This window comes from Lygodium microphyllum, chromosome 22 (assembly GCF_053477565.2).
Source record: "Lygodium microphyllum isolate KBCC chromosome 22, Lygodium_microphyllum_v1.1.10, whole genome shotgun sequence".
Lineage (NCBI taxonomy): Eukaryota > Viridiplantae > Streptophyta > Polypodiopsida > Schizaeales > Lygodiaceae > Lygodium > Lygodium microphyllum.
Genome location: NC_141156.1, coordinates 110,123,181 through 110,139,282, shown reverse-complemented (window position 1 = coordinate 110,139,282; position 16,102 = coordinate 110,123,181). Strand labels below are relative to the sequence as shown.

Here is a 16,102-nt window from a genome sequence, read left to right as displayed (position 1 = left end):
CGCGTATGTTAAGAGATGCGATATTTGTCAACGACATGATAGTCGAGAGAATAGGAAAAGACCACTCGCCCCTATTATGGCGATACTTCCATTTGAGAAGTGGGGAATAGACTTTGTGGGTCCTATTACTCCGTCATCGACTGCGCAAAAGAGGTATATTATTGTAGCAACTGACTACTTCACAAAGTGGTCAGAAGTACGTGCAACAAGGAAAGATGATGCTAAAGAAACTGCTAGTTTCCTTTTAGAGCAGATAATATGCCGTTTTGTTTTCCCTAAAGAATTAGTGTCGAACCGTGGAACCCATTTCCTGAATAAGGTGATCAAAAGCTTGACTGAGGCTTGGCAAGTCAAGCACAATAAAAAAACTCCTTATAATCCGCAAGCGAATGGGCAAGTTGAAAGTACTAATAAACAGCTTGTGGGTATCTTGTCTAAGATAGTCTCTGAAAAGAAACGAGACTGGGACAAGAAGCTGTATGTGGCAGTATGGGCATATAATACCATGTTCAAGCGAGCCACTGGCCACACGCCATTCAAACTAGTTTATGGTAAAGAGTGCGTTTTACCCTTAGAAATTGAGTTGCCGACCATTAGATTCGCAATAAACCATTATTTGGGTAATGAGGACACCCTATTAGAGCGATTCATGACCTTGGCGCACCTCGATGAAATTAAGCTGCAAAGCCTATTACATCAAGAGGTGGCTAAACGTCGCATGAAATAGTTGCATGACCTGAAAGCAAAGAAGTATACATTTAAGAAAGGACAACTGATTTTGTATTATGATGTGCGTAGGGAGCTTTTCCCAGGAAAATTGGAGCCTAAATGGGATGGGCCCTACAAGATTGTTAGGTTAGGGAAGAATAGGTCTACATCCCTATTAGCTGATCTACAGGGAGTAGAGTTTAAGAATAAGGTTAATCTTAATAAGATTAAACCTTATTATTTCTAAGTATACTAATATAGAGAAATGCATTGCAGGTCCATGCTAGGGACGATTTGAAACCTGTGGAAAAGAGCTTAAAAGCTGGTGGATGGATTAGTTAATCCCTTATTTGGAGCACCCATATCTGGAGCAAAGATACCATCACAGGAAACTCATCTGATGGAGCAAAGGATATAAAGTGATTGAGCAAGAAGACGGAACCTTTATGTGGGAGATTAAAGTCTTCTGCCATCACTGCTTACGACTGTTGATGAGTATCCCTGTTGAGTTCAATGAAGAAGGTGGGATGGAGCCGTCAATTCATTCTCTCAATATGCTAAACTTTGATTACCATAATTACGAATAGAGGAGTATGTGATGGCCGGCTGTGTAAACCCATTATGGACATATACATTATATTTTGACGGAGTGTCTAGGGGCCCTAATAAAAAAGGGAGTGTTGGAGTAGTAATCCGAGATCCCCGACGTAGAGTGACGATGAAGTTAGCTGCTTATCTCGGGGTAGGATTCACTAACAATATGGCGAAGTATAAAGCCTTGATTATGGGACTGCATTTTGCCAAACAAGGTGGTATTCATCAGTTGTTAGTAAAAGGGGATTCCCAGTTGATCCCGAATCAGCTAGATGGGACATACATAGTGCGGAATCCCATTCTTTGTATGTATCATCGGACTGCTATGACCCTATTAGAGGAGTTTGAGAGAGTGTCTTTTCAGCTGATTCCACGTTACTGAAATCAGTTTGCAGATTCATTAGCAAATCTTGCTTATGAGAAAGACCTCTTCTTTAATTGTGGTCCTAGTTTGGATATTGTGATCAATGAAGAAACATGACCCGATTGCTTATGGGGTATGTTATCAGAACATGCAATATATGGCAGACGATGGTTGATATGGGTGATGCAAAGAGTAGTCGAGACCAATCTACTGTTATTATCTGGGACCCATAGGTTTATTAGACAACATGTTATGCGTACGCCTCTTCATATTTATGCATGAGGGATGGATCATAACCTTATGCATTTAGTTTAGGGCTACGAGCCTGTTTTTCCTCCTTGGAAAGGAGCTTATTATTGTATTCCTGGATTCTTCCAGGGAGGGATATGTAGGTGCTATTCTGTTTGATCTCGTTAGGCCAAGAGGGCCAATGTTGCGAGGTTTTGAATGTTCTATTTCGTTAGGCCAAGAGGGCTAGTTGTCTGTTTAGTGCGGGTGCGGTTAATGGTTTCTTGTTTGGGTTTTGTGCTAAACAGGTTCGGAAGAAGAGCTTGGAAGGAGCCTTTTGTTGCGTGGAAGCTTCTTGTGGTCCTCTCCAGGTGATATATCTCCTTTATGAGTACTGTGGTTTGTATGTTATATGTGTTTGTGTACTTGTTAAGGGGGGTTTTTTGTTTCTTATTGGGGACCGGCGTCCAAGGCATGAAGTCCCAGGTTTAGATTCAGTATGTTTGAGGGAGGTCTGAGCAGTTGTTGCCTCATGTAAAGACATTGTCAAGCATCAGAAGACCTGTCTTAGAAGGGAGTTTTAGTGACCTTGTTCTGCTAGCCTTCTAGGCAGCCGTTCTAGGAGTTCTTGTTAGTTGTGAGGCAGTTAGCGAAGCCTGCCAAAAGAAAAATAAAGATGATATAGGAAAAGAAACCTAATATCTTCAAGAAAATAAATAAATACAAAGGTGTGTAAAAAGGGGTTCTAACCCCCATAAAAATAGAAAAGAAAGAAAGAAAAATTTATGAGCAGTTGATCATCGCCTTGTGAGGGCCTGGTAGGTTCCTGGGGATGAGTCAGACCCGGGGCCGATGCCTTGTCTTCCTAGGGGTGGCTTCTTGCTAGAAAAGAAGAAAGTAAGGAAGGTTGGAGTGAAAATAAAAGTGAGCGTCAAAAAAGGATTAAGTGTCGCCTTGCGAGGGCTTGGTAGGTTCTTGGGTACCGAGATAGGTCCTGAGGCCGAGGGGTTCTCCTTGGGTTACTACGCTCAGCTCCCTCCTTTTTACATGTCCGAATATGGAAAAATAAAACCCTAAAAGAAGGAAATGTGCTGAAAGAAGAAATTCTTGATCAAGCTATAGGAGTCCTCGCCTAGTAGGAGTTCCTAGATGTGTTGTCCTTAGTTAAGTAGTTAGTACAAACCACCACTTAGGGCAGCCTCTTTGCCAGTTCTTTTTAGTTTGGCCGTATTGGAGTAGTCGGTTAGTGACTAGCTACGGACTTTTTATCAGATTATGCTAGGCCTACTCCTTGTGGATGTCGTGCCTTGGTTCTGTCAGGGGGTGGGGTGAGCATTGTGCTGTGTTTTAATATGTATCTATTTTGTATCAGCTTGATGCTTCCTTTGGTTGTTTTGTGCAGATCTACTATGGGATTCGATGGGCTGAGTCGCCCTATCCCATGGTCGCCAATGAGAGCGGAGTTTTGATGCCGAGAAGTGCTTAAAAATAGTTAAAAATTACGAATATCAAGGGAAAAATATTCAACGTCAAAGGCGGCGGCTCGATCTAGGACGATTTTAAGCGTCAAAGTACTTTAAAGGCGCCGCCGAGCGACACTTGTTGATTTTTCACAATTTTTCAGACTGTCGTGCAGGTTGACAAGAGTTACCGGCCAATGCGGGATGCCGAGCCAGACGCCCAGGATTTTTCAGAGCTCAATTCGGAGTCCGGACGGGGAAATGGCCAAAAAACCGGTCAAGATTTGAAGAGGTGGCCAAGTGGTCATGACCTTTGGGGGGGACATGCAACTTTTAATGTAGCATGACATTTCACATGAAGAGAGAGAGCAAAAAACATGATGCAAGCATGGAGGAACAGGGCGCCGATTTTCACGCTATGATGATGGAGAGGCCATCTCCTGCCTGTGAGCAATCATGCCAATAGACATTGGGCCTTCAATCCCCCCTAGATGTTGACTCTATCGCCATGCTTTGCTCCTCCAATGGCGGTCTCTATGAAGATCTCTGATTTCAGTCTTTCTCTCTCTTCCCTCTCTCTCCTCTAAGGGCAGATTCATTTGGTGAAGAAGAAGAAGAATGGATGACGGATGCTTGTCCAATGAAGACCGGATTGCTCCGTGGTTCAAGAGGAATGAAGATTGTTGATTGTGGACTGTCATGAGCATTAATGGTGGCTGGAAATCAGTCTCGAGACATGGCAAATAAAACCCCGCAACCCGCAAAGAACGGTAATTTCATTTTTACAAAGGAAATTGATGTTTTATGCAATTTGCTTCATGAATACTTGTTCCCATGGGATGATTATGCATTATAATGTTGTTTCCAATGTCTTCCAACTGTTTGAGATCAAAAAATCAGAAAATCATAAGTGTTGTGGATGAAATTGATAGTGTAAAACCCGTAAAACACGCGAAATAGGGGAAAATTGGGTGTTTTTGAGATATAAATGAAAAATATATTAAGACACACCAACTAAATTTGTGTTTTTGTGGCAAATGAACCTAAGGGCCACATCCCACAACTCACTTTGTATTTTCAGTTATTTAATATTGCAAAAAATACAAGAAAAATAGGGAAAATGGGAAAAAATGGGGGAAAAATGGATTTTGAGTGCCGAAAATTAAGGAGAATTTAGAACCATGTTTGTGGATGTATGGGGGGTCTAAAGTATGAGGTTAGCCTCAGTTCAGCCCTACCTTTATGTTTTAGTGATTTTTTATTGCTTTTCATACAAATAAAATGTGAAAAATGAACCCTAAACCTATGCACCATGCACAACCTAAACGGGTGAGGGGGTAGAGTGTATAAAAGGTGTTTAAATGCTAAATGAAATGATGAAAAGCTTGCTGGTTTTTATGCATACCATTTAGGTTGGTCGACAATTAAATATTAAGAACCTAGTAGCACGAGGTCTTCTCGGTGCTAGGTTCATGCAACGCCGCATACGAGCGATAGTCAAAATCATTGAAAGAAATGTTTTCCACATGTGCACCAATGCTGATTTTCTTAATTGTTTGAGCACGTGGACATTCACAATTTGCACGAAGCATGAAATGATAAAAGGTATCAGATAATACCTCCTGGATGCATGGCAATTGCTTTCTAGAATATTGTAACCAACGTTGAGAGAGTAAGGTTATTCCAAGCTGTAGGCTAAGCGTTGGGTCTAAGGGGAAGTGAAGGTGAGGAAAATGGTACATTCCTGGATACGATCAATTGGTACCTTAAGAGGACTATGTGTGATATTGTGTTATATATGTTTAGCGACGCATCGAGGGGCCAATCCCCAAGGTGTAGGAGAGTCGCAGTGAGGTAGTGGCAGTCAGCCGTTGGAGGACCTCTTATGTTTGTACTTCGTGCTATTTGGCAATGTACTGGGACTCCCTCTGACGAGTGTTAATTGGGTTAGAGTTGGACTACGAAACGTGATACAAACGCAAGATGTTTAGGAAGATGATGTATGTGTTATCCACGCTCCTGGCCACGAGGCCGTGGGGTCGTTGAGCACATAATAAAGGTCCAGCTAGTGCACGAGCCAGTGCCGACCCGTTTTAGGTCCCATCAGCGGGTAGTAGGTCCAACGACGTCCCAATGGTGATGGGCAGCTCTGCAGCGTGGGCAGGTAGGTGTGGCGGCGACGAGTGGCATCCCAATGGTGACTCCATGCGGCAACAGCTGGCTTACAACAACCAAGCAAGCGGGAAAACATCGAGGAGATGGCATGTAGGCAAATGTTGAGGAGGTGGTTAAACCAGGTGCAATGGGCGGGCAAACGTCGAGGAGGCGACCGAACCAGACGCAATGGGCATCGAGGAGGTGGCCTAACAGAGGAAGAGAAAGGAGGGGGAGGAAGAGGAGGGTGGGTGGGAGGGCGCTCTAGGGGAGAAAGGAGGAGGAGGGAGGGAAGCGATTAGTGAGAGGGAGGGAGGGGGAGAACCATGAGGGAATGGAGGGGACTTACAAACTGAAAAAAAAAATTAATACGAAAAGTTCTCGCAGTCAAAACTCGACAAAGTGAATACAAAAAAGGTATGTAGGAAGGGATCGAACAAGGTGGGTAAGATTGCACGCGGTTACGAGGATGCTAGAGCGCATTCGCATGGAAAAAACGGTAAAAATATAAATGAGAAAAATTTTGAAAATGAATACAAAAAAATCTGTACATCAGAATGGAGGGCAACAAAAAAGAAAAATTTCAGGAGAATTTTGTAGGACTTGTTTGTTGGGTCAAAATGCAATTCCAATGGTGTTAGGGGACATTCACATGAAAAAAATAGGAAAAATAAGCATAAAAAGTCACATAAAAATTAATAAAATAAAATCAATAGACCGGATCAGGGTGGGGAAAAAAGCAAAGTCATGCGGAGAACCAAGTTGGACAAGGCTATTGAATCAAAACTGAATTTCGAGGTAGCTAAGGAAGGTTCACATGGAAAAAGGTCAAAATATACTTGAAATTTCTCGAAAAGATGGAAATTTTAATAAAGAACAAACTGTACATCAAAATGATGGGTAAGAAATAGGAAAAATGTCTAGATGAGATGAAGGTGTAGGTTAGGGTGGTCATATCAAATTGTTGTTTTGAAGCAGAAAATATACGTTTGCATGGAAACATGTTAAATGGGCAAAAAAATCATCAAAAATTAATAACTCATGAACCATGGCTCAAACTAGGGGGCTGCAAAAAGAAAAAATGGTTAGTTCAAAGAAACAAATAGGGTTGTAAGTTCAAATTATGATTTTGGTAAATGTAGGATATGTTCGTATGGAAAAGTGATAAAATAAAGGAAAAAGGCAAACATACAAGGAACGACCCAAAGACGGGTTGAAAAGAGGATGGGTGGGTGGGAAAGGAACCCATTAGGGTAGAACTAGGACATGATATGCTCAAGTCATTCGATAGGGATGTTTCCATGAGGGTATGCACAGTGGACGCGTAGGGACACGTCCCCACACTTAAGACCTTAATAGATTAGATTGATTATGCAACATGGTCCTAACCCTTGATCATAACCCATACACGTATGTCCCCACATTTTAAATGAAGGAGACCTTGATGGTGGATGGATGCCTTGATCTTGATGGTAATGTTGAAAGTGGCATACATACCAATTATTATACTTTGATACCAATGTTGCAAGAATTCACTGTAGCTTTGCACAAAATTGATGAAAATTCATGGAGCCACTAATTGCCTATTTAATTTTATGCTCTTCATGCTCAAAATACAAAAGATATCCCAAAAATAGGTTCACATATTTCTCTTCCTTGAATAACTCATCTTTCCCCATTCTTTTCTCCAAAGTGAACCATCTTTCCTAAAAATAAGTTATAAAATATTAGTCCTAATGTACTCACAACAATAAATTAATAATTCCAAGCTTATATAATTAGCCCTCAAATAATCACTAGCACTTGTGTGCATACAACCATCACACTAATGAGCGTACATCCAAAATAAATAACTCTCTAATACTTGAGCACCCAATAAATATCCCTTACACACCATAACTACTCTTTGCAAAATAATATTTTTACTTAATAATTTATTGTACCAAGCACAAATTACATTAGTTCCTACCATTTAACTACTAAGCATGAGCAACTAGTGTCACACACAAGCCTATGCACAACAAGCTACAATCATGCTACAATTAAATAATATTGAAAATCCACCCAAAAATTTAATCATCTTATTTTCTTGTAATTTTTCTTATAATTTTGATATCAGATACCTAGTAGTTACATGACAATTATGATTGGCCACATGCTAGCTAAGATATATGATCTATTATTGTGGAGCAAGCCTCAGGTGATAGGAATGAGATGCATAGTATGAGATCGGCAAGTCAAGTTGGTTTTAGATAGGGATATACTATACTCAACCATATTTTCACTCTAAGGGCTATCATTGAGGAAGACCGAGCATGTAAAAAAAATTTATATTTCTACTTTGTGGATTTTCATAGACATATGGTGCCATGTGCTAGACTCATAAGGAGACTATGTAGTATCCCTAAGGATATACTATGGATTATCTCTGCTCTATGTCAAATAGCGGATAGTGCAAGCACTAGGGGATATCTCAATTTAGTCAATAGCACTATTAGTGTAAATCATAGATACCCACTCTCACCCAATTTGTTTGGGCTCTATATAGATGAGGTCTCAAACTATGTTGATAGAGAAGGAGGGATTGGAGCTAGTTTAGCTAGAGTATTGGTGTTAATATTGCTTTATGCAAATGCCATGTTGTGCTTATATCCAACTCACCCATGGGACTACAAAGACATTTGGATGCTCTATCGACCCTTTGCAAAGATAGAGACATTAAGGTGAAACTTAAGAAACCAAGGTTATGGTATTCAACACCTTAGTTGCTAGAGTGATGAGATCTGAGTATCAATTTACTTTTGATAGAGAAATAATGGAGTATATTAGACAATATGCATACTTGGGAGTCACTTTCAAAGGGCCACAATTTTCTTGGAGAGAGACATTAGATGCTTGACTAGAATGAGCATATGCATCATTAGATGCATTGGAGAGATAGTGTATATACATACAATTCCTTGAACCATGTACCAAATTGTGGCTCTTTAATACATTGGTTACACCCACATTCCTCTATAATGCTACCACTTGGGGCCCAAGCCCCTATCACACAAGACGACAACCACTAACAAACTATGATGGACCAAAGAGGGAGTTTTATGATGGATGGGAGCATATGGAGTTACCACTAGTCATGATGATATCATGTATGATACAAGCAAGGAGATCAATCCCACACAAGATCATCAAAGTGGAGATGGAGATAGCATCTATGGTGGTTGAGGCCCTACTCTAGACAATGACTTTCTTACATAGATAGAGCGAGATACCCACATACACCCACTAAGAGATCTAGACACCCTTATCATAGATAGATTAGAGCTATCATTGAGCACCACAAAAGATAGATGTCGAGGCACCTCAACCACACAAGCCTACATTTCCAGCTGAGGGAGATAATTCACTAAGGAAAATAGCATTTCTATCTTTTTTCTTCTCCTCTGTCTTACTAGTACCACTACATCCGTAGCACATATATATTCTTACAAAGGCATAACATCTAGCCTCATAGGCACATTTTTTATCTTTTAAGATGAGAGATACAATTGTTTGTATGTTTTAGTATAGTCTTATAGGCCACATTGCCCTTTTAAAGACATTAATATTCTCTCTCTCTCTCTCTCTCTCTCTCTCTCTCTCTCTCTCTCTCTCTCTCTCTCTCTACCATGGAGTTCTATCTGCCTTTCAATCCCATCATTTTGCATCTAACAAAGCTTCCATAGTCATCACAATGTCCATCTTTTCAACAAATGATTCCATTTCCTCATCAAGCCTGTTAGGTTCTATATGCTTTAACGCCTTTGATATAAAAGCATGATGTGTTACAATACAACATTCCAAGAGAGCCTATCAATAAGTTACCTAACCCCCTTAGACCCATATCATGATATACTATTGCTTGATTTTTCCCTCTCATATGGAGGTATGTACCTTTGCCTTGGCAATAAGTGTCATAACTATCACAGTATACTACTACAATACCTTTGCCTTGGTGTAAGTGTCATAACATAATGGGACAAAAGACATCAAAAGATAGTGTGTGCTCTCTCCCTCTCTCCCTCTCTCTCTCTCTCTCTCTCTCTCATATTTCAAGCCCCCTGCCCCCTCTTTTTCTTTTCTCCTTTTCCCATTCAAAATGCACCCAATCTTTCCACATAGGATTTGTCTTTATGGAGAATTTAAGCGGCCTTTAATCTCCATCATCACCTTCCCCTAGGGTGCAAGGGAAGCATCTAGAGGTGAGAGTTACGTCTGATCTCTACTCTTAGCAAGGAGATGTACCGCAAGACTTTCTTGGTAGCCTTGGCATCACCATCCAAGCCAATTCAAAAGCTAAGCAAACATAAGGAATATTTGCATCAACAAGTTCATAACTTGGAAGTGAAAAATATGGATTTGAAAGGCTCGCTTGCCAAAGTGCTTCTGTCCTTGGCAGAACTAGAGGAAAAGCTAGAAATCAGGTGTCTAATATATAAAGACAAAGTCAAGGAAATAGCAACCAAAGTGTAAGAGGGAGTATAAACGAAAATGGAAACAAGGAAGGAGGAACGTGAAGAAAGTATGACAAAAACTATCATTTCAATATTTAATGAAGCTACATTGCAAAAGAAGATTGACTTCCATGCACATTAAGGAGGCCTACTTAAGGGATGGCATGAAGAAATACAAGAGAAATTAGATGATGAGAGCACCAAGGATGTTTAGAGGCATACAAGCTGGAGACCAAAATAAATCCAATTCTAGAAGAATAGGGATGGAAATGGATGGTCCTATGGAAATCATCAAGAAACCAAGCAACTTCAAAATTTAGAAACATGGAAGATAACGTCAAATATTAAAGCAATCAAAATGTTTCAAGAGAACCAAAACAGGAATCACAATCTGAGCTTACCTATGCACAACTCAAAGCATGATAAGTGAAATTAGCAAGATGAAGGCAACTAGAAAGGAGTTAAAATGGACACTTCATCAAGGTGGCAATGTCATCGTAGAGAACCTCAAAAGGGCACTAAGTTACTTATGGGTCATGATGTATTCCCAAGGTGAAAGCAACTAGAAAAGAGTTGAAGTATTATAGCTATCAAAATGTTCTAAGGGAACAAGAGCATGGATCACAAATGAACTTACTCCAACACATCTCAAAGCATAGCTAGATGAAATCACCAATATGAAGGCAGCTAGAAAGGACAACAAATGGGCTGTCTAATGAGGCGACAAAAATTATCATAGAGGAGTCGATAAAGTCTAAGTTGTCTAAGCTCTAAGTTTATTTTGGGTCATGTCATATGATAAATTTAGAAGGTTTATAGCTTTGGTACTTCCCTTCCTTTTTATGCCAATGATGGTACCTTGAGATGGGTTTCTTTTTGTGCCAATGTTTACCCCTAAGTGGGTTGTAACACAACCGTTGATGTATGTCTATATGTCGTATATACCTTTGAGACGTCCAACCATATGTTGATACAACTTTCACTGTTCCTTTCCTTATCTGCCTTCTATCTTTCTTGTTGTGCTTGCTAGATTATTTGTGATCAATTCAACAGAGCTCTTTAAGGTTACATGTGAGCGAGTAGCCAACTCAGACATCTATTCAGATGAATACAGCGATGTCGCCTAATAGTACTGCCATCAGTACAAGTGTTAAAGCAAATGGGAATATGTTGTTGTTGCGTGAGTCTTATCACTGAGTAACTTACACCACATGCTTTTGCTGATTAGGAGCATGAATAAGAACAGACATACTGGAGAAGATAGACCCACTTTATACACCTGGAGTGGCAATGTCTCAACCTTGAAGAACAATCTCTCAGTAATGACCAAGTTCTTAAGGTCACAGATGATTTTATTCGGCTGTCTTTGTAGATAAATCCATCAAAAAATTATGTGATGAGGTGACTTTCTGAAAGCCCATCATTCTTGAATCCCAGAGGAATAACAATGAATGAATCAAATCACAAATATTAGAACAGTATCCGTAGCAGTCCAACCCTGAGCTTAGGCTCTATGCTCTAAGTTATATGCTATTTATAAATTAGGCCACCTGTAAATTCAGCTAGGCTATGTATAAGCTATACATATATACAATAATGCAGGCACTTCCATACTCTTAAATTGCTCACACCGAATTTCTCTAACTATTTGCACATCATGGCAGCCTCCGCTTCCTGAATCAAAGGTCTTGTTGCATGCACATGTGACTCTGTCTCATGATGATGCTCTTCCCAAGGTTGGAAAGTCCTTCCTTCTGCCATTTGCCTCACAAACTGTACAAACCGATGCCAATTGTCGCTGCGAAAAAGCTGCTCAGTCATCCTGAGGAAGGTGAAGGAACACATAGGCTCAACTGCAGCTTCCCATGTGTCAGTGGTACCAGGTAATCTTGAGTTTTTGATGATCTGATGATGGGCACCTTCATCGAACCGAAGAAGAGCATTCTCTCCTGCTAATGGTACACTGGCCTTTCTAGCTGCTAGAGTGACTTGCTTCAAGAGTCCCTCAGGACTGCAAAGAGCATCTGATGGATACTGTTCCTCATCTTTCATTTCAAAGCAGGTAAAGTTTAGTGTCACACCATGCCTGCCAAACATTTGTGCAATGGGAAGGTACCCATCTCTTGTTCTGGTATTGAAGTAGCCAGCTGTGAGCTCTGCTGAATGTGATCTGGTGCCATAATGCCAGTGAATGCCAGCCACTTTGCCTGACAACTTTGACCGCGTGCCACGGAAGATACCTTCAGCTGATGCCAAAATCCTCTCACCATGCTCCAAAAGCATTCTTGAGTACCATTCTAGAAAGAACTGACCATAAGGTGTATTCCATGCTCCATCGCGACTGAAGAAACCAGTTTCATCTGGAAACTGCTTATAGTGGCCCGCATCATGTGGACCCCCTTTACCCCAGTCAGGTTGCCCTAGTGCTTCTGCACAAGCCTTCAAACTAGCTGCCATGTTCTGCAATGTAAGCATTGCCATAAGGTCAGCATATAAGAACCATTCACCACCTGAAGAAATCTGGAACAGGAGCAACAGCACATCCTGTCTAGCAACAAAAAGAAAATACCTTGTCGTAACATTGAAATTCTCCGATACCAGGGAACTGCCATGTATTGTTACTTTCTGGATAAGCTGGGTACCTAAGCTCACCAGCAGGTCCCAAGCCTACTTGAATTTCCTGTGGAAAATTGTGCTTCCATTGGTGAGACTAAACCCTGATTCTAATCACATTATGTGCTTGCCCTTGCAGGCACACCATTCTACCACCTACAGCTCAAATGACACAAGCTACTTGAGCTGCATACAGGTAAGGGACCTTACCACAATAACTTCTCCGAGATAGTCCTGAAACTCATCTCGAAAACTTCTCATAAAGTCAGAGTATGCTTGTACTGGAGTTCGCCCCTTTAGTACTGGAAGAGTGTCGCATCCCAATGAAAGATACTCGTAATTTCGCCTTCCTTCTTTATCAGTATAGACAAGCTCTGGGTCGGCGTCTATCTCTTCTGTAACCCAGCCAGGCAATGGTATCCTGCATTTTTTTCAAAAAACGTGATAAATATAGAGAAGTATGGGAATCAACCACCTAGATAGAACAAAAAGAAACAACATCGGACGTGAAGAAATAGCATTCACTGAGACATGTCCTGCATGCTGAAAACTGCTGTGCTAAACAAAACCACTGACATTAAGAATGACCAATGCCCCTGCTCAAATGTCACCAATTCACTCCTTCAAGTTGTAACATTTACCTTGAATGAAGGAACACACTTAAAGGTAAGTCCTATGCATTCAAGTACAAGGTGCAACAGTAAGTTCTCTACCCTTGCAAGTATCTGATAAAAACAGCTAATCACCTGAGGGGAAAATTAAGGCCAGGTAAAATGCACACATAAGCTTCTACCTTGACATTTTGCAAATGTTCCTAATATGGGATGAGTCTAAATGTGAACAATTCAGGTTCTTAATCTGTTCTCAAGACTAAGAATCTGCAGTCTGTAAGATTGCATAGCACAACTTGGCTATGAATGTCTTCAAAATGCATGCAAAATTTACACTCATAGTAACCTACTGTGGCTGAACTCAGAGGCATACCAACAACTATCACCAACATTTCCACCACATTGATGGAATGACATCACGGCCTGCACTTTCAACTGGCTTTTTTGTGCCATGTCCATCAGATCCTTGTAACCAGACCAATTATATTCTAAAGGCCCTTCTTTCTCTACAATTCCCCACCATATATCCACCATGATACCTTCCACACCGGCACTTTTCAGCGCCCGCAAGCTCACATTCATGGCACGCGGGCGATTCAAGGTGCTGTTAGAATTCACAGTGTCCAATGGCAGCATGACATATACTGGCACACCGCCGCCGGGTCCTCTGCTGGTAGGCGTTTCTTGGTACTCATACTCGTGCGCAGGGGCCGGTGAACGGGGGGCACATTCACGGGGGTCGAAGTCAAAGAGCTTGTCACCAGCATACTGTGCAGGGGTAGGGCCGCGAGGCTCAGCAGGAGCGGGCCAGGAGCCGGGGAGCCGTCTCCACCAGTCATCAGACGAAGAAGAAGGGGAGGTGCTGCTGCTGTTGCTGTTAAAGCCATGGACGACCTTGCGAGGATGGGGCGAATGCCTGCCGCTAGGGAGGCGGGTGCTCCCTTCATGCTTGTCGGGCAGATCGTGCCAGAGGCCTCGAACGGCCTCAGGGGAGCTGCCATATAGGAGAGTGGATGATGGGAAAGCCATGGGTAGTAGACTGCCACAAAGGATTCAAATGGCTGTTCTGCGGAAGAAGAAGCTTCTGTGGGCTGTATGAGATAGGAAGAAAATGGCATGCGAGAGGCACAAAACGATGGATATGGTCACGCAGGCACGGACACGGGGAGAGAGAGAGAGAGAGAGAGAGCAGTCAGCAGGTCACTAGATTTTTATCATGAATCTATCATCTTCTGTGCCTCCTTTATTGTAGTTGACAAAACGTCCCTCGTTGCTAAGTTGCTAGATATGTTGACTCATACAAAATACTCGAGGTGATCGTGCCATCATCCCTCGCGGGTTCCCCACCCCATTACAATGTTCTTGGGTTTGGGACCTGGGTGTCACATGAAAATGGAAACGAAGCCATAAAGGTGTGAAAAGGATGAGAGATCAATCATCACCTTTTATCAGAAGTCACACTTCCAACATGTTATTTTGGGAAAGATAAGGAAGCAACGTGGTTTTGGGAATTACCTTGTAAGCTAGGAAAATTGAGGGATAAAGACTTTGTGAAGTACCAAAAGGCTCTCCAATAGCATAATTCTATGAGCTAGGGAAATCTAGGGATAAAGACTTTCTGAAGTATCATGAAGTACCAAAAGGCTCTACCAATAGCATAAAATTGCATGTAATCATGATCATTTTTTAATGCACTGTTGTTCCACATCTAAAATAAGTCAAATATTGCTCCAAGAAATTAAAGATGTGAAAGAGATGTTGGTGTGGGAGAAAAAGTAAAGCATGCTACCTGGTGGCAAGAATGCTTGTTTCCCTCCACGTGTCAACAAGAAAAGGTTAAAGACGAGGATTCATTGATACCTACAAGATCGAAGCCTATGTCAACTCCTTCTCCCATCCCCATCATCCTATTAATTTTCCTCTTTCCCACTTACCTCCATTCCATTTCCTTTCGAATCCACTATCCATCCTTCTACTCATCCCCATCATCCTTATTATCAATTTCCCTCTTTCCCACTTACCTCCACTACCTTTCCTTTTGAATCTACTATTCATCCTTCTTAGTCCTTTTTTAAATTCTTTATCTACTCTACCTTTGCTACATTTCCATTAAATTCTACTCTCTACTCATAACCCACCCAAGGATAATAGAACATTTTGTTCCAATGCCTTGAAGCATTATATTACTTCCTCCCTCATCTTTCTACCAAGCTCACTCTCAAAGAACTATTTCCCCTCCACAGCTAAGATATCTTCTTACTTAGCTAAACTCTATACTTTTTGCCTTGCCAACCTCAGTTCAAAGACGTACTAGTTCCGTAAGGCTTTGAAGACCCAAGGAGGAGCGAAGCAAGGGACGTGCTAGAAGGAGTTCACATGCTCACGATCGCCCCTAAGTGAAGGAGCATAAGAGCTAGGGAAGAGGTCTCATGTATGAACGAGGTTCCCATTGCACAAGTGTTGGTCTTCCATTTGGGAATTACAATTTCAACATGGTATTAGTAAAAGTACTAGTCGAAAGTTCAGATAATACAAGATAACTACTTGAGTTTCGAGGATACTTATGGATGCCCTATGTTGGCCAAACACGTGCTCAACATCTAGGGACCTTTAGACATTCTCCTATTAATTCAAGAGTTTCGGCGCACAAAATCCATTGGCTAGCTCTCACCTAGCCACTCACACATCGTAAGAAATCTAAGACCATTGTAATGAGCTCCCTTGGCCCTTCTTCAAGAATGAAGGTAGCTCTTGGAATGCTCTATGACACACATGCACACACTCTCCCTTCTCACCCTCTATGGCCTTCACATGCAAAGAGGGAGCATGAGGGTAGGCATGAGAGAGCACTCAAGAGAAGACATGGGAGCTTCACCC

General features: G+C 41.4%; 1 protein-coding gene across 1 annotated transcript; it reads right to left on the bottom strand.

Moving 5' to 3' along the window:
- Positions 1-11,453: 11,453 nt before the first annotated feature.
- LOC148017504 (beta-amylase 3, chloroplastic-like) lies at positions 11,454-14,484 on the bottom strand. The gene is made up of 4 exons (XM_087662789.1): positions 13,599-14,484; positions 12,825-13,035; positions 12,571-12,681; positions 11,454-12,461 (listed from the first exon to the last, which is right to left on the bottom strand). The coding sequence occupies exons 1-4, from the start codon at positions 14,252-14,254 to the stop codon at positions 11,646-11,648; spliced, it is 1,794 nt and encodes a 597-aa protein (XP_087518915.1). The 5' UTR covers positions 14,255-14,484; the 3' UTR covers positions 11,454-11,645.
- Between the last annotated feature and the right edge of the window lie 1,618 nt (positions 14,485-16,102).